Source organism: Syngnathus scovelli, chromosome 21 (assembly GCF_024217435.2).
Source record: "Syngnathus scovelli strain Florida chromosome 21, RoL_Ssco_1.2, whole genome shotgun sequence".
In the NCBI taxonomy this organism is placed as follows: domain Eukaryota; kingdom Metazoa; phylum Chordata; class Actinopteri; order Syngnathiformes; family Syngnathidae; genus Syngnathus; species Syngnathus scovelli.
The window spans coordinates 9,992,215-10,010,322 of record NC_090867.1 but is presented as its reverse complement, the minus strand read 5'-3'; the positions used below and the strand labels follow the sequence as shown (position 1 = coordinate 10,010,322).

General features: G+C 44.9%; 3 protein-coding genes across 5 annotated transcripts; 1 reads left to right on the top strand and 2 right to left on the bottom strand.

Annotated features, from left to right (window-relative positions):
* Nucleotides 1-700: 700 nt before the first annotated feature.
* Nucleotides 701-7,509, bottom strand: LOC125991654 (ubiquitin carboxyl-terminal hydrolase 22). 2 transcript variants are annotated; one of them, XM_049759909.2, is made up of 13 exons: nucleotides 7,032-7,509; nucleotides 6,147-6,279; nucleotides 4,241-4,354; nucleotides 3,958-4,059; nucleotides 3,045-3,211; nucleotides 2,789-2,936; nucleotides 2,532-2,634; nucleotides 2,194-2,352; nucleotides 1,986-2,112; nucleotides 1,819-1,910; nucleotides 1,686-1,748; nucleotides 1,195-1,344; nucleotides 702-1,099 (listed from the first exon to the last, which is right to left on the bottom strand). In XM_049759909.2, the coding sequence occupies exons 1-13, from the start codon at nucleotides 7,149-7,151 to the stop codon at nucleotides 1,057-1,059; spliced, it is 1,521 nt and encodes a 506-aa protein (XP_049615866.1). In that variant the 5' UTR covers nucleotides 7,152-7,509; the 3' UTR covers nucleotides 702-1,056. The 2 variants fall into 2 exon arrangements, with proteins under 2 accessions (XP_049615867.1, XP_049615866.1); XM_049759910.2 differs by lacking the exon at nucleotides 3,958-4,059 and having other exon boundaries at nucleotides 701-1,099.
* Nucleotides 7,510-7,762: 253 nt separating this feature from the next.
* LOC125991663 (COP9 signalosome complex subunit 3) lies at nucleotides 7,763-12,419 on the bottom strand. Of its 2 annotated transcripts, none has more exons than XM_049759938.2 (12): nucleotides 12,323-12,419; nucleotides 11,175-11,304; nucleotides 10,794-10,906; nucleotides 10,486-10,535; nucleotides 10,162-10,254; nucleotides 9,812-9,991; nucleotides 9,543-9,683; nucleotides 9,274-9,447; nucleotides 9,068-9,154; nucleotides 8,849-8,962; nucleotides 8,690-8,770; nucleotides 7,763-8,553 (listed from the first exon to the last, which is right to left on the bottom strand). In XM_049759938.2, exons 2-12 carry the CDS (start codon nucleotides 11,297-11,299, stop codon nucleotides 8,500-8,502), a joined length of 1,212 nt encoding a protein of 403 aa, XP_049615895.1. In that variant the 5' UTR covers nucleotides 11,300-11,304; nucleotides 12,323-12,419; the 3' UTR covers nucleotides 7,763-8,499. The 2 variants fall into 2 exon arrangements, with proteins under 2 accessions (XP_049615895.1, XP_049615893.1); XM_049759936.2 differs by lacking the exon at nucleotides 12,323-12,419 and adding an exon at nucleotides 11,994-12,268.
* A 458-nt stretch (nucleotides 12,420-12,877) lies between these two features.
* LOC125991690 (5'(3')-deoxyribonucleotidase, mitochondrial) lies at nucleotides 12,878-15,640 on the top strand. The gene is made up of 5 exons (XM_049760000.2): nucleotides 12,878-13,554; nucleotides 14,027-14,127; nucleotides 14,302-14,362; nucleotides 14,447-14,561; nucleotides 14,676-15,640. The coding sequence occupies exons 1-5, from the start codon at nucleotides 13,279-13,281 to the stop codon at nucleotides 14,813-14,815; spliced, it is 693 nt and encodes a 230-aa protein (XP_049615957.1). The 5' UTR covers nucleotides 12,878-13,278; the 3' UTR covers nucleotides 14,816-15,640.
* The last annotated feature ends 2,468 nt before the right edge of the window (nucleotides 15,641-18,108 follow it).

Below are 18,108 nucleotides of genomic sequence, written 5' to 3'. Positions count from 1 at the left end.
CTTTCTCCTTCTTCTGCAGTGCAGCAAAAATGCATTCACAAAACAAAAATCTTACAATATTTGGTCATTTGGAGACTGTGTGCGTGCGTATAGGCTACGATGTGACGCATGGTGTGCTTGTGAATTCAAATTACTTTTGTTTCAAAAGTCATACAAGAAAAAAAAAAAAAAAAACGAGCCTTGTCTTTAGATTGGAGCTGCTTGGAGCAGTTTTGATAAGCATTTAGCACAGGGCCGAGGAATCTCTGAAAGGAACATACTATAGAATACTGACTTCTCCGCAAATAGTCGGTCGGTCGGTCAGTCGGTTCTTTCTCTAGGTGCCTGCTCACCAACTAAGAAAGAAATGACTGACAGAACCAGCAACAGGATATTCTCACACAGTAAGTGCGCGTTCATCGTATCTTTTGTGTGTTCTGAAATTGGCGGTGTTAGAGGCGAGCCGAGCCAAGCCGTTGGGGCACTGACCCCAGATAATGGCCAGACTTTTAGGTATTTTTTTCCCACCATTTTCACCCGTCCCCCATAGGAACAGAAAATGAATATCGATCACAAATTTTGGAAGATTTGGGGGGGAAAAAAAAACATATCCTTGGCCTCCCCCCCTCATGGAAAAAAATCTTAGCTCCAATAGGGGCTATGCTAACACTGTTTTTTTCTACAATCAAAAGTCCCTCTGACATTTCATGGGTTTTTGCATAGCAGCCCAGATCCCATAAACAATAAGTCACCCCCCCCCCTCCCCATCCCTGCTTCAGAATGATGTTGCTTAAAAACAGCATTTATGAATAAATGCCCCACATACCTCTGCTTGTGTGTGTCTGTAAAAGAGAAAGCCAGGGAGGAGTGGAAAATGACCATGGCTACCAGTCAGTTTTAACCTCCAGCAGCATGCAGACGGGCTTGGCAGGTTTACAAGCAGCAGATTGTTGTTGTTGTCGTTGTTGTTGTTGTTGTTGTTGTCATTGTTGTTGTGTGCGTCCTGAATTCCAGTGGAAATGTTTTGCGACTTGCAGTAGTGCGTTAGGGCTCAAATGCGTTGTGATGAGGGCTGCGCTATTCATACTCCAGGAATTGTTTGTGGTAAAACAAAAGGTACCTGGGGGGGGGGGAAGCAGACAGACAGACAGACAGACAGCAGCGTTGATAGAATGTTGCCATTATGATGCATGCGGTGGATCACTGATGGCTCACCCTTCACTGTCCAGTACGGCCTCCATGCTGGCCTTGGTGATGATAGCGTCGTCACATTTGAACCACTGGTCCTTATGCTGCCTGATGAAGGTGGTGTAGTGGCCACTCTCTAGTGTTCCCTGGTGGTTAACCACAGCAAAAAGGCTGTATCTGGTTGAGACAGGAAGTGGGACAATCAGCAGCGGCGGCGGTGGCGACGGCAGCAGCTTCTTAATCTTGATGAGGGGGCCATGTCACAAATAAAACAACAATAAGCCACTGCCTATCCCAGCTAACTTTCACTGGAGTCGAGTGGCGTGGAGTGGAGTGGAGTGGTGGCCACAGTCAAGAGCAGAGCACATACTGTACAAAACAGACCATCATGAGCATTTCCATGTAAATAAGGCTCTGAATCCCATGAGCTGTGACGGCCAGCATGATCTTAATGATCTTGACAATAGATGTGAATGAAGGTGAGCATATCATTTGCGGATTGCTTGCGATGAGCCTACTTGTTGTCGTTGTTGAAGGGCTCCACAGTCTGCTGGTACTGGCCGTTCGTCCTGCTCTCTTTACTGAAACGCACAACGGTGTTGTCGCGTCATAACGTGGCATTGGAACTGTTTCAAGTTCAACGCTTCTCACCTGGAGGCCATAAATGGTGTCATATCCAGCTCCAAAGGGAAAGAGACATAAGTTGTTATTTTCCTCCGGAGCTTGGCAGAATGTTCAAATCGCTGCCAAACACACACACACCCACCCAAAAAGTAAACAGGATGGTCCAAGAGCATTGTGAAAAAGACAAGTCATACTTTGAGGTGAAAGCAGGCCACGATGGGCAACTTTTTCATGGTCAGTTGCTTGGTGGACTCCTGGTAACTATGGCAACCGCTGCACTTGATCTTTGCGCTGCTGCCGAGGTGCTCTGGTCTGGTGAACCTAAGCCAAGGGTGAGACGGATATTGCGCAAAGTGCTCCGTCTCCACACTAGTTTACCGAGCTTATTGTAATGCGGGTTACCTTCGTAGGCAGTCTGTCAGTGTTGTGGCGCCAGTGGCGTGACTCTCTCCATTTAGTGTTGAGCCATCTCCGCCGGGACTCAGCGGCCAGAAAGGAGTAGAGGAGCCCGGCAGGTCCAGGCTGATGTCCCAGAACGGGTCGATGGTTGTTGACACACCGCTAGGAGAAGGATGGAGATGCATTTCAACATTTATCTACTAGAGCCAATATCTACTCTATATCTAGTATACTGTATATCCACCTGGTGGTGCTACAGATCACTTTCAAGAGTTTCATTTCTCTTGCTGCTGCTGCAGTAGACTGCTGTGTTGCAAAATGCTACACACGAGCACACTTACTGGCAGACTTGGCAGGTGACATCGGACTGCAGGCCTCCTGTGAAGATTTGGTCAATGATGCAGTTACAATGGTTTGGGTTGTTGGCTTTTTTCCCGTTGTCATCTGTATGAACACACACACACACGTGCAAACAAACAAACAAACAAACAAGCTGCTTAAGAATTGGAATGTGGACAAAAAAATACATGTGGATGAAAAAGGCAACTTTAGAATTAAATATATATCATATGAAAAAAAAGATGTGAATTTGCCTGACCTTTGCAGTGCCTGTGCAGCACGTCCAGCGCAGCGATGAGGAACTCGTGTGCGTCCTGCTGCTCGTAGCCAGCCAGGTGACGGGCATGAGTCCACACCAGGTGGAGCAGACGGAACGGGATGTGCGGTGAACGATGGCCTGAGTAGAACTGGTGAGGTCCCGTGTACACATTTGAACAATCGCCACTTGCTCCTACACACCCCTAAATCCTTTCTTAGCTTTGGGCTAAAAAAAAAAAAAAAAAAAAAAGGGGTACCTCCTGGAAGAGCTGTGACATCTCACACACTAAGCAGGAGTTGCTCTGCATTTCACATTTGTGTCGGTCAGACAGGAAGAAGTCCCGCAGCAGCGGCGTGTGCGTTAGCGCCTGGACAATGCAGTTCATAAAGCACGTGTTGCCGAGGTTGATCAGACCGCGTAGACCTGGAAGCGGAGGAGGGACACTGTCAGAAGCTGCAGATGACTGACAATTGTACGTACAACGGGATCCATTGTCATCTGAACTCCATTTGGGGCGACAAATGGCCTTTGTAATGGCTCAGCTAAACTAAACACATGGCAGGCAAGCAAGCAAGCAAGCAAGCAAGCCCGAGAAGTGAAATCTAGAGTCAATGATTCCTACTTCTCAATTCTCGACTGACACTCCCAAAGATGATGCTCGAGGGCGCTTTACAGGGCTTGTTGGATGTGCTAATTTGCCCGAGTCACAGTGGATTCGTAGCTTGTTAGCTTCAGGCTGCTATTTCTGGCTGCTGCCTGCCTGCCTGCCTGCCTGCCTTTGATTGTGCGTTGTTCAAGACAAGAGGATTTCCCCGTTCATTTTCTGCTGTGACTAATCATAAAACCAAAACAAAATAAAACATAAATACCTAATTGCATTTATCCATCTGTCCTTATTGTAATGGACACCATTTCTTAGCATATTGTTTGAATTTTGTCCAATGTCAAGATGTTATTTATAGATACATTTGACGGCAACGGCCAGGTCGCGTGAAATATGTTCCTCAGTGACTGCATGGAGCTGATAGAATAATCTGATTGCAATGGATTAGTCAATTCTACATTTTCAAGCGATGATGCGGCATGATTAGCATTTGATCTGTGATGTAAAAATAAACGCAAGCGAGAAAGTGGGTCACGGCATACGCGCTTTGGATGGGGTGGCTAACCGATAGTACAGTTGGAGGTGATTCTCCTCCTCTTGGGATTGTGGCGGAGAAGCTCCAGCTCCCTCTTGGTGGGCTCCCATGACAAGTACTTCTCACCTACGCCTGCAAGTCATTTTCAAGGTCTCGTATCAACATGGAGCACAAGATGGAGCACGCTGTCCATATCAAAGGAAGGCGTGCAGAATTTGAATGGGAGCATTTTCTGCGCGCGAGCTTTTCAAATCAAAGGTGCTGTTAAGATGCTGCCCGACCGACCGACCGATCGACCGACCGACTGACCGACCTTGCATTTTCCAGGCTTTCCTTTGCTCCTCTTTGGCAATCTGTTCCATGTCTTTGTCGTAAATGTAGTCTTGGCACATGAAGCAGTAAATCCCCCCATAGAGCAAGTCAATCGCTGCAAAGTCAAGACAAGGAGAGGGTTAGAAAAAGGAGACTTTTGATTTGAAATGCAGGGTCGACTTTGATCTATTTTGTTGGTTGGTTGGTTGGTTGGTTTGTCCAGGGCTGTGAGTCAGTGCGAGCCGCTGGATGATTCATCTCACGTCTTTCGCCGTTCAGGCAATGTTGCCATGGTGTCGCATTGTCAAGTCAAATGGGCTTACCAGCTGACACATCTGCTATCTGTCAACACCATCCGCTAATGGCGCCGCTCGCTCGGGTCGCGAGAATCCCGTGCAAAGGTGCGGAGCGACCCAGGAGAGTGCCAAAGCTTTGCCCCATTGTGCTTCCCATCGTTGCCATCAGCGCTACCCGTTTGCGGTCGTCGTGACAACCTGACATTTGGCCGACGCCGTCATTCTTTGCAGGTGAGGCTGTATGGCCAAGGGCGGGAAAGAGGTGGCCAAGTACAAGCGCTACATACAGGAAATGGAATGCGATTGTCAAAGTCGTTTATTGACCGTAGCGTTTGTCATGATTGGCATTTGCAGGAGCACACGACTGCACTGAATCACAGTGAGAGGGCACATATTGTTGATGAATAGCTCTTCATGGAAGGAAAGCCCTGGTGATAACGCTAATGATACAAACGAGAAGGCGTCTGAAATGAACTCCCATTGTGAATATCAAAGAGCTCTTGCAAAAAGTCTTTCCCACACCCAACAAGTCCCTACCTCCCTCTGCAATGGGAAACACTGCTTTGATGCAGGGAGCCGAGGCAATCGCCGCAAGGTCTCGTCAAAATTCGTTTTCAGTTTAACGTGCGGGCGGCAGCAGTGTCAAAACGTCCTCATGAAAACTCTGGATGTTCAATACTACTTTTTCTTCCTAGTAAACAATAGCGCTAGTACTTCCAAGGACTTGCTACCTCAATAAGTCACTTCTCACTCACCCAAGAAATACGTGTGGGGGCAAATGAACACGGGTGACATTTAACCATTCCACTTTAATGGCTGTTTTAGCGATGTGGGCGGAAACTCCAGTATCCGCAGAAAACACGACAACGTGGAGAACAGACAGACTAAGGAGGAGGAGGGGCTTTGTTAAATGTTGGCTAATTCCACAGGGTTTTCTAAAGATGACTTAATTACCTCTTTAACAGTCTACGGAAATCTGCCCTCCTCCCACTTTCTCTGTTATACTTTTTTTTGCCACAGCTAACCTAATTAGACAGACAATTTCACTTCCCTTAATTACACATGTGGGGGAACACACTAAGACGAGGGGGGGGGGGGGGGGGGGGGGGGGTCTTGAGCCAAACGGATGAGGGAAAAAAAGAAGCTTCCAAACTGTTCTGAACATCTGCCGAAGTTTGCTTGCTTTGTCATTCACACCCGAGGTGTCTCTGCTGCGGCACTCGGACCCCCCCCCCCCCCCCAAACACTGCAGTATGATGTTCTCCACTCAGAGCTGCAAACATCTAATTCCATTATACAACTGGGAATACAAAATGCAGGTCAACGGGGTGACATTTTGTATGTGCTATTACACATGATCACGTTGTACAGCTTACACTAAAAAAAAGAATGCCCTTTTTTTCTTCTCCTGCATTTCTCAGCAGGTTTCCCTTTAGCAGCGATGTACATTTATATATTTCATAATGTTTTGTCGATTGGCCAACAATAAAATCAAAAGTAACAAATAAAATTCATGCAACACTTCCTGATTTCATTCTAAACTAATTGATTGGTAGTCACTTCTCCTGTAGTCAGTCTGTGTGCTCCATCCAGTGTGCATGTACACCATACCTAGGTTATGTCGTTTGCTCTTGGCATGCTCATGGATGTGTTTTTTGGCAAAGCAGGCGAAGAAAACGCAGTAAAGGCAGGAGTGGAGTCTGCTGAGGTGAGCGCCGCACATGTGGCAGATGCATGACTTGGCCTGGAAAAAGGGGCAGAGTCACACAACAGATACGTTAGGGTGGCCCCGGGTGTACATCCTGAACTGCTTGCAAGCAAATGGCAAGCCATGTCATACTTGGAAATGGAAAAAGCTATGGTTTCATTCCAACCCTGTCACCACCGCCCTTCTATGAAATCATGCGTGTCGGCCTTTCTGTCTGCAAGAGGCACAAGCAACACAAGATTGCCAAACGAGTCCGCTCCGTGGGTGGGGTGCCGGCGCAAGTGAAGGAATGGGCAATTATGGAATGAAGGAGGCATTTGGGGGGGGGGGGGGGGGGGGGGATGGATGGATGGATGGATGGATGGATGGATGGATCGACATGTGTAAATCACAGATGCAAAAAAAATGGTTGCATCCAAGAGATGTGGTCATGATTTGGTAGTGGGGGTGGGTGATTCATTGCATGGTTTATTTCAAGCCTACAATGAGCGGCGAGGGAAGACCCATCTGTAGATGCTGTTGCGGGGAAGATGCCTTGAAGGCGCAGTGGTGAGGAAAACAAGATGCTGTCGGACATGTAGTACCATTTACGGAGGTCCGTTCTGCCACTTGTGTAACGGGTGTGTTGTTATTATTTTCCTTCATGGAAGGGGTTACTGCCCACAAACATACCACACACGCATGCGACCTTTCACTCACTCACTCACTCACGCACGCACGCACGCACGCCGCACAGCACAGCTCTCTTCCGTGAGGTGAGCCCACTCGGCTTCCCAGTCTCTTGTTACCTTGCGTTTCCTGGTTTCGGCCGAACCGCTCCATACGAAACACTGATAAATAGCCCTCAGGTTTTGCTTCCAGTTGTCCACTTTGAAGCAGGTGACATGGGGGCAGCCCGCGGGACTCATGATAATCACAGCATCAGGCTCGGCTGTCCACCGGGCGGCCGAGGAAACCTGTTCAAAAAGCCCCAAGCCAGCCCAAAGCTCCGGACGGACGGACTGGCTGGCTGGCTGGCTGGCTAGCTCGCCAGCTTCGTTATTCCACCAATTGCCGCGTTGTGGCTAAGTGGGCATGTTCTGGTTGTAGTTACGGCGACACACTGGCAAAAGCATATTACCTGTCAATTGGAAGCCATTGTGGTGCCATGAATGCAGCTTAACCACATTGATGGCTAAATGACATGTTAGCCAGCTGGCTAAAGTTGCTTAGCGTTGGAATTTCAACAGTAGCTTGCTTCCACCGTGAGTGTGTGTGGACCTACCCCGTTCATAAGGGCGGACCAATCACGAGCGACTACTACTCGGGATTGGCGTATGCCATCTGTCGCAGAGGTTAAGTCCCGCCTCTGCAAAGCCAATCATGCGTCAGGATTGGCCCATTCTTTCCAGAGGCGACATCCGCCTGTGTGAAGGAACTCATTGGTTAGATCATAAATCACCTGCCTTGCGTGCGTGCATGCATATAGTAGTACAATCTTCCTACATTTTTATGATACATATTTAACAGAGGCCTGACAGCAATTCGTCAACAGTTTATTACAGATCCACAGCTGCAAAGCTTCCAAATGACATGACGGTTTGGTTATATCCGTTGACTTGACTTCTTGTAATGACGAGCTGTCAAAACGATTTTCTGTACAGTGCTCTAGGGACCTCTAGTGGAGCCGACCTATTATTAAAAAAAAAAAAAAAAAAAAAAGAGCAAAAGAGAAAGAAAAACAAAAGACTGCGCCTGATTGTGACTCGAGTTTCGGTGTGCAGATTCGCGAGTGATTATCTGCTTTCTAAACAAAAGCAAGAGGGGAACTATCATTGCAGTCGTTACAAATGTAGATTATGGCGGTAGGGACATTTATTCCTTGGCAGCCAGAGATGTATTACCTTTTAATACCTTCTAGTTACATCCATCATGCAGCAGATTATTCACAAATATGCTTGGAACAAAAAAGTCCACTTTTTATTATTGTGTCCTGTGATAACGTAGCAGTGTCACGCTAACCTCAACATTGATAAATAAAACACTGAAAACTTTTCCAATTCCTGTAAAGATCGCTTTGTATTCCTTCAGAAACTGAGAGGAAAGAATAACCAAATTCACCACCATTTCAAACAATTAAACCTTCCTTAACCAATGTCCTTATGCAATAGAATATTTGTTTTTCCTCTTTAAAAAAAAACAAAAAAAACACAATCCAACCCATCCATGGAAGAATGTATTGGGGGGCTGCAGCATTTTCTGGCAGTCTAAGGCCCCTCAGGAGTAACTTGATGTTTTGCTGCCAACATCATCCTCCTGCGTTCCCATACTCTTAAATAAACATAAAAGTCACATGTTAGATTGAAATTCTAGAAATGCTTCCAAATGAACTGAAATGTTCCATTTGAAAGGCCAATGGTGGACAGTCCAACTGCAAATGTATCAAAGAAACAATCATGCGTCTCACCTTCTGCACAAATTGTGGGTTAACTGTGATTTCTTGATCCATAGATTTTAGTTTCTCATCAAGTTCTATACATTTCAACATCTGAAAATGAAAGCGCAAGAATTTTTTCATGGAGGGTCTTTGAGTATTTTGGACGGTTACACTCGTGACCTTTCTCACCTCTTGGTCAATTTTGTGGAGCATTGCTGGATTGTTGTATTTTTCAGGGTTGTCGTGGAAGCACACCATGCCGTCCTTTTGGTTAATGCTAGCGTAGATCTCACCATCTTCAATCTGCTCACAAGCCCACAGCAGAATGAAAAGAAAAGAAAAGAATTCAAAGTTAACTGTTGCAAGTGTCTGCGTGTTGATGCTGTCGCTGCGGATGGATGACCTCACCATGTGTAAGACGTATTTCTCGGCCTCCTGAGGCCCTGAAAGCTGCACCCGACTTGCCATGTCTTGCAAAGACAACGTCAGAAAAGTCTGCAGGCAGATGGCACTCGATTTACTCTATAATATACTAAATATGAAAAAACTGATGATGCTGTCTTAGACAGGTTTATCATCACATCATAGCCCCCCCCCCCCACACACACACACACCTTTGTTAGCCTCTGGATGTTCTTTTTGTAGAGGGAGGAGAGACACTGCTTGACCAGGCCCGTGTTGTTATCTCTCGTGAACGTCTCGCTGTGTTTGTTGACTACACTGCGCAATTCCGTCGGGTTGTTGGTGGTGTAAACCTGAGCCAGCTCATGGTAGGCGTTGCTCAGGGGCTGAGGAAAAGCAAAAGGAAGGGAACAAGTGTCGACTGGTCTCCACACGGTCGTTGGCTTTCAATTCCAATCAGTGTTATTACGTTTGCCCTTACCTTGATAAACCTCCCTACGATTTGCGAAGTGTATTTGGGCAGCTGCTGCACTTTGCCATGAAGGATGAGTGAGACCAGGATGTATTTCTTGTAGGCTTCCAACATGATGTGGCTTACGGCCATGGCTGGAGTCGTTATTGCCTCAAAGTGGTGAAAACAAATCAAATCAAAATCACTTCTTCGTTACGCCTGGACCAAATCTTATTCAACATTGCAAAAGAAATGTAGAAGCAGCGCTGTGGATGGAATGCGGCAGCGGTCGTTCGTACCTGTTCGTAAAAATACAGTGCTCTATCGAAATTTTTGAGGCCCATGTAGATCATGCCACCGTAGTAGTAGTAACATAAAAAGTGCTTTGCGTCGTAAGCTCCGTTCTCCTTGCAGATGTCCATCATGTCAAGCTCGAGGAAGGGCAGGGCCGGCTTGAAGCACTTTGCTAACAAGCACAGCTGGGGAGAACACGGGACAAGCAAAAGGCAACTGGTCATCGAAAGAAAAACAATTGAATCAGATATGAAATTCGATTGTAAGAAAACATCTGAAAAACATACAGTCCACTTTGTGAAGCGTCTGCGGGCGACTTCAACCACACAATGTTATTTTGCCAGAGATGACTCACCTGACACAGGTCAGCGTGAACTGAGGTAAGTTGGTTGGTGTTCATCTGCATTTTGTCTATTGCCTGTTTTAGGATGACGACGCCCCGCAATGGCTGTCACAGGGTAGGAAAGAAAGACTCAAATCTTCCAACTCAAATACGGGCCGCACTTTCAAATGTGTTCAAATATTTAGCAGAGGAGGAGGAGGAGGACAAAAGAGATGATTCTGACTCAATGTGGAATCCAGAGCATCAACAATGCTATTATGAAAAAGGATATTGTTTACATTATCTCTGTATAATGACCCTCTAATGTACAAAAAAAATGTAAACGTGCAAGCTTACCTGTTTCCGCTCTACAAGGGCATTTGTCAACTGGTGGCAGAGACCAGCAACTACGCGAGGACACAAAATCAGTAACATTTGTCAGGTTCATTCAAATTTAAAGAGATCCATTTGGTCAAGCCGAGGTCAGGGACATCATGTGACAAACATGAATAAACAAATTAGAGCGAGACCGATGTTTCTTTTTTACAGGGCTGATACATTAACCATTATTAGTAGTCACGGAGGCCGTTAACTGATCATTGAATGTCATCGAATGACTGCCAGAAGCGCAAATGAGTGCAAAATGTTTGGTCGACAGGACTTACAAGTGTCTGTTGCATATCTGATGTGCTCGCCATTGCAAGTACTGATGAATAGTTGGACTTGGGAGAAAAGGGTCTCAAAGTCTGGGATGTTTGGCATGGAGAACTTTACAAATCTGTAACACAGTCACAAGGACAGATCAGCAAGGCAAAACAAATCTAATAAAAACACACACACACACACACACACATTCGTGATTGTTGTCTTATTCTAATTCTTTGGCACACTGTTGACAGAATAATTCGCTCGATGAAGATAAAGGACAGGATGGAAACAGGAGCCATGACAGTCGAGCTAATACTGGACCGGTGCAATAAAACCGCAGCCGACCACTCCGGGGAATGGAATGAGTCATGACTTGCACGGACGGGGGAAGCACTCACAGCACAGCCAGCACACCGAGGGAGTGCTCCTGAATGTCCAAGGCTCCCAGCACCGTGTCCAGGTGCGACAGGTTCTTGGCCAGCAACTCCCCGCTCTTGTTGATCAACTCGCACAGCTGAGTCATCTGGCCTACAGAGGAAGAAATGACAGTGGCACATACAATCAGCACTTTCAAAACAAGAGATGCACTTTTTTCAGACCGAGTACAACTACTGTGTTTTGATCATGACTAGCTCCAGGCACCCATTGAGATGAAAAAGTGAGACCTGAATGAAAGCAGGGGAGAATAACACAAGAATTCTGTGCGAACGCAATTGCGTTATTGGCATTAATGATCACGCTAAACAACAGACGGGGAGCCCATTATTTGACTTATAAAACATTTGAAAACATTCAACTGTAGATATATACATTTAAACCAGTCGCTCGCTCGCTCGCTCGGTCAACTCTCCTGTCAAGGCCTTCGCAAAAGCCAGCTGCAAGAAGGCGAGAACCAATCAAATGACTTGATTCCGTTCGCCAGCCAATTACGCGAGACCAGGGTGGGACTTCCGGTGGACAGTGCCCAGAAAATATTTTCCAGACCAGACCGAGAAAGTATCATTTGAACATTTTGTTGAAATAGCTACCAACCCCCCATGTATCCACGTTCATCATATGTAAAAACACAAGCATGCATACTCTTACTGGCAGCCAGAGTCTCGATCGGGCTCTATTAATGATGAGGCAAAGAGAAGTTGGCTATCGGCAATGCATAGGGTAGCATAAGCATGCTAACTATCTGCTACTTCCCATACGAATGAGTTGAGCGAGCCTACCTTGAGCGGAAAGCTGCCGCACATTGTTTACAAACTGCTCCAGGGCTGAAGCCATTATATAATGGATCCAATATGGGGGTAATTTCCACGGTTTTTCATTCAAACGTCAGAAACAACTCCGTCCGTACTGAGACAGGGGCCACACAGCCGCCACTCCGTATTCTCGCGATACCCAATGAAGTGAACGGACTGTGACGAGATTTTTTAAGTACGCGATTTTTTTTTTTAAAGGGCCAACCTTGGCACTTGGACGACAACATACGATTCACAGAAAGCACTCATTTCTGTCGCAGGGATGCGATCAGTTAGTCTGTCAAAGATTCACTTACTCAATAGTACGCATGATCTGAGTGATTATAAAAGCCTATTTCGGCTAGATTCATGTGGCTATCGCTTGAAGAAAAAGGAACTGACGTGTGGACAAAGATGTTCTAAGAGAGTAGATGCTGCTGGAAATATGGTTCATCGTCCCCCCCTCCCTCCCAATCGATTGAATCTTTGCCCGTCAGTAATATCTTTCAGATGTAACAAATAAACTGTGATAAGCTCAACTAAAAAAAAAAAAAAAAAAAAAAAAGGATGCTGTTTTGGAAGAATGTAGTTTGTGGTTTTGCCGGGAAGAAACGAGTCAAATCCTAATCTTGTCATCATGTTTTCACAAGAGTAATTTTGTGGAAAGCAAGCCACGATTTCTAGGAGCTTCTAGGAGCGTAAAACAGAAACGACTGTGCTGATTTTTACACTTGACTTTGTTTATTCGCAGTAACATATGCAAACAAACAAAAAAATCCTCAATAACAATCAGTTACAATAATAATATTAATGATCAGGTTTGTTTTGTTTCCGAGAATCAACGTCGTATCATCTCGTTTCGACAGAACATCTTTGTTCTCTGCATTCTGCAAGGCAAGCCAATACAGAACAGTTTGTTCCGAGTTCCGTCCAACTTCGGCGTTGGACCTATGAAATCATATTGTACCGCTGCATCCCGAAACTGCTATTGTCTTCCAAGTTGACAACTTGTTAGGTGATGGGGAGCCGTGGGACATTTGACAATACGTTCGCAAGCGACTCAGTCCGACCCCATGCGGCATAGGCCTGTCACGTTTGACCCGTGCGCCACCGCCACCGCCGCCGCCGCCGCCGTCTACTCAGCTTCAAAGCTAACGTCAAGATAGCATCCAAGCGGTGCAGATAACGCTGAAACATTATGCGGCGGACTCAAAACGTCAAGAGAAGACGAATGCAATCCATGCATCGTGCATGAAAACGGGGTCCGTCTTGGATGCGAACCATCACAATGTTACTGTGGACCACGCGTCGTCTACTGGGAAGAGGAAAAGCGCTGCTCACTAACACATTTCAAGGAAGCTGTGCAAACATGACCCATGAGAAGAGACTGCGGGTGCTGGTTGACATGGACGGCGTGCTGGCCGATTTCGAGGGGGGGTTCTTGAAGAAGTACCGGGCCAGGTACCCGAACGAGCCCTACGTCACCCTGGAGGACAGGAGAGGCTTCTGGGTTTCCGCGCAGTACGGAAGACTCCGAAGTGATCTCTGTGTAAGCCAAGCGACATGCCATTGCTCAGCATCATCAATCAATCAATCAATCAACCAACCAACCAATCAATCAAATTAATCAATCAATCAATCTGCACCATTTCAAGTTTCAAAAGTCATGAGATTCACGTGACGCATGACAATTTCTTTCATTTCTACCAAATACCTATAAATCTCTATTATCGGAGCACCTAATACGTATTTAGATTGGTGTTCATACAATAGAAAATAGAATGGAAATTAGTTAAGGAGCTAGCTAAAGTTTTTGCAGCATAAATGCAATGGATAATTAAAGATTTACTAGACCAAAAAAAAACCTAAAAGTGCAATTGGAAGACGTTATCGATATTTACTTCCTACAGTAGTAATTATGCAAGACAAGCACTTAAGGATCTAAATCATGCTGCATGCACAACTATTGTTATCTCTTGATAATAAACACCATGCAGGTGGGTTTTTCTTTTTATCTCTAGGAGAAAGCCATTAGCATCTGGGAGTCCAAGGGCTTCTTCAGTGAGCTGGAGCCCCTTCCTGGTGGGGTGGAGGCAGTCAAGGAGATGGCCAATATGGACAAGTAGGTTCATAACTACATGGCGAGTAGCTCAATGTAAACACCTTAACAATATCGACATCAAAACAGTTGTTAATTGGGTAATAATCATTGCACTCTGTGTGCATCAGCAGCTTAATATGAAATCATTCAAACTCCTGTTGTTTAGTGTCCTTTTCCCACCTTTCCATTCCGCAGCACGGATGTCTTTATTTGCACCAGTCCGATCAAGCATTTCAAGCACTGCCCTTATGAGAAGGTATGCGATCCAATTGTTCCTTTGAGTATTCGTAACAGCATGGCTTTTCCTCTGTTTTGTGTGTGTGTGTGTGTTATCTTCTAGTATGCGTGGGTAGAAAAACATCTGGGTCATGACTTCCTGGAGCAGGTCATTCTAACCAGAGACAAGACGGTGGTCAGCGGAGACGTCCTCATTGACGACAAGCCTGATATTTTAGGTCAGTGAGCTTGAATGGGATTGGTTGAGTCTGTCCATCACAGCTCATCAATATGTCATGTAATATTTGCGCTCATGCCGTAATATTTCATAAGTGTCCTGATCTGGTGCGCAGGCGTGGAGCCCAAACCCACCTGGGAGCACGTTTTGTTCAGCGCCTGCCACAACAAGCACCATCCCGCCAAGCCTTGCCAGAGACGCTTGCTGTCCTGGTCTGACGACTGGAGAGCCATCCTGGACAGCAAAAGGCAGTGAGCTAGCTCTTTCAATAGGGCCCCCGACCGACATCACCAGCAGCCTTCGAGTTGAGATGTCTTACCGCAGTCGACCACAAGTGGGCGCGCTAAGACTGAAACATGTTTCAATCAAGTGAAACAAACATACAGTAAGGAAGGAGTAAGCCGGCCGGCCGGCCAGCCGGACAGTAGTGTACTGGGAGAAATAGACCAAAGTGAAGTTAGCGGCTAAATGTCAAGGTGATGTGCTCGTGTAAGAATAATGGTTTGACAGTTTCCAATTTTGCAGAGGTGCTCGAAGAAAACCAGTGGTAACACACCATCAGTACGCGCAATACACAAACAGAAGAAAACCACATGCGCCTGTTTTTCTCTTTCATTTAGTGTCTAAAAACTGGTGAGAAACAAATGATTTGTCTTTTTTTGGTGCTACTTTGCTTTTTCAACACCTATGCATTTCATTAACGAGGCCTATTTGGTTGATTGTTATTTGGCCTCATAATCAAGTTGAATAGCTGAACGTGAAAGGCGGCGGTGATGCATGCTGTTTAGTTTCAAATAAAAGGTAGTCAAATAGGACGGATTTTTTGAAGGATTTCACGACTAAATATGAAGAGGTGATTCATTTTTAGAAATGATCTGTGCTTTACATTTACAGTACATGCTGAAATGTCCTGTTTTCTATGTGTTTCACCCAAAAAAGTACTGTAACGTGTCATTGTTTACAAAAAACAATTTAGGGTTGCGTTTAAACAATTTACCATTGAGTGGTAAAATACCTCGAAACAGTTGTCAATGTGTATTAACTCAAAATAGCCTCTATAATAAAACCACATTTCAAGTCTGTCTCGCAGTTTTTCTGACTTTAGTTTGAATATCTGATAAATGCAGTTTCTAATTTCATTGCTATTTTTGTTATACTTCCAAACTTTGAAAGATTTTGGGGGAGTTCAATATAAACTAGATTTATAGTTGTAGAATGTATTAGTTGGAGGGTGTGCATATTTACACACTCATGGCACTTTTCATCTTGAATGATTAGTTTTAGTTGGATGGTGTTTCAACAGGGGTGTGTAGACTTTTTAAAAACTCGATCAAAAGCCCCCCCCCACAAAAAAAAAACTAAATAAATAAATAAAAACGAACTACTGTGACTCATGGAGCCTTGCTTAGGTTCTAATGCTGCTTTGATGCAAGATTAGGTACAGGGCGTCCTCCAATCTGAGCAGCACACGATGAAATCAACTATCAAGGCATTCTAGAGCAAAATGTGCTTTGCCTGCAGTGTGAGAGCGAGCACTTGACCTCACCTGCAGGTCATGTGTCCGCCAACAACTTGACATAGTAAATGTTTGTAGTGATTTCTTCCAAATGTTGTGCAACAAACTATTGACGGGGAAGTCACATTTTCTGTTATAAATCTATATTAATATCACACAAACAAATGACTTGCACGTTATCATTTGAGTTGCTGACCAATGACTAGCAGCATGTTTCTAGCAAAAAATGTACAGCTTGCAAGGTATTTGAGCTCTTTGGCCAACTAGGTCAGCTGTGGAAGAAAGCGCACGGTTCCAACTGAGCGCCTTCCTGATGGCCGTGTTGACACAAGGGCCGGGCCGGGCCGGGCCGAGTTCAATCTCGGCCAAGCACCCGACCGACGAACATTCTTCACCGCAGTTACTCCTCAAATAGATGTACGTATTCTTATTTTCAACTTCAACACAGTGCTTAAATGTACAGAGGGGGGGAAAAAAGGAAACACTTCAAGACAATCTGCAGCTACTTATTGTCCTTAAGTAAACCATCGTTTTTCAATCAGCCTGATTGATTGCAGTCAGTCGAGGACACGAGTAGCTAGCAGCAGGATGCTGAATCTACTGCATAAGAGCTTGCGTGCGCCGCATTTCATGCTCTTAAGTGGACTTTTAGATGGCTGTTTCTATTAACATCCAGTTTGTGTGCATTAGCAGTGTTTTTTTTTATGGGCTACTTACTGTATGAGAACAGAAAAGGTCAGAGAAAAAGAAGCACATTTGACAAAAACCGTATAGTTGTGTTGGCAGGCAGTAGTTGGACTTTAAAGTGAATGTAGCGCTCATTTCCATAACACGATAGCGATGGAAAACATATCGACTTGGTTCCAAAGGACATTTCATATGTGTACGTAATCTATTTGTTTCAGGCTTTCTGATTTGTACGTACAATGTGCCCCGCAACATGTCTGGACATGTTGTGCTGTCCTCCTTCCAAAGCATCGTGAAGAACTCAATCAGAACAAACCGATCTGAAATGTGTCCCCCCCCCCCCCAACCCGGTGTTTGTTCCAAACGGAATAATAACAATGAATTCAAACATGCAGCACATATTGTGGCATGGCTTGACAGTCATCGGTCGAGTTAATTGGAATTGTTTTGCTCATTTGAAAAGAACATTAACATATTACTACATAAGAAAAAAGTTAGTCCCCACCAAAAATTGCATTTTTGGGGGGTTATTTATCTTTGTGGTAAAATTTAAAAAATAAAAAATCAACGACCATGTTTTAGTCTTGCAGTGATTTACATTGATTGATTAAAATACTGGCAGCTCTCTAAATTGGATTACGGCAGCTTAAGTTACATAACTGTTTTAAATGTTGAATAATATTTGTCACCAAAGATTTTGAATATTAATGTCCATCATCAATTAAAATGTTTGAGAAAATTCTCTTCTTTGCTGAATTAGATGAAGTGATTAAAATCCCTCTGCAGGATTATTACCTAACAAATGAATCATCTCAATGCTGTAATTGATGAATGAAAATATAACATCATTAGCCATTTTAATACTCACGTCTTTGCGATCAAAAGCGTCATTAGTCTGCTCAGTAGCGCTATATGGTCAGTGTCAGGCCCAAGTTTGGTCAATTTCATACTTTTTAGCTTTGCAAATGGATGCAGTCGGTCAGTCCCTATGCGGGTTCGCTATCCGTACAAACGATCGACTCCGACAACGAAAGATTTCGAGACGTTTTGTCGTCGCGCTACAGTTGTTTGCCGCGGTGACTCCTGACGAGAGCGGCCGAGAGACGAAAAATAGAGGGAGGCTTTGCTCTTTGGAAGTTGCCAGCGTGAAAACTGGATTTTTCGTTTTTGGAAAGCCAGCAATGGCATGATATTAAATGGGGCCCTCTTCAGAAGAAACATGACATAATCAACATTTCCATCTCACGTACAGAGAAACCTGAGGAGATTTGAAGAAGACGACACACAAGCAATCTTGTTGTTGACTGCTGGTGATTACACACTGATTGGATTCATTTATGTCAAC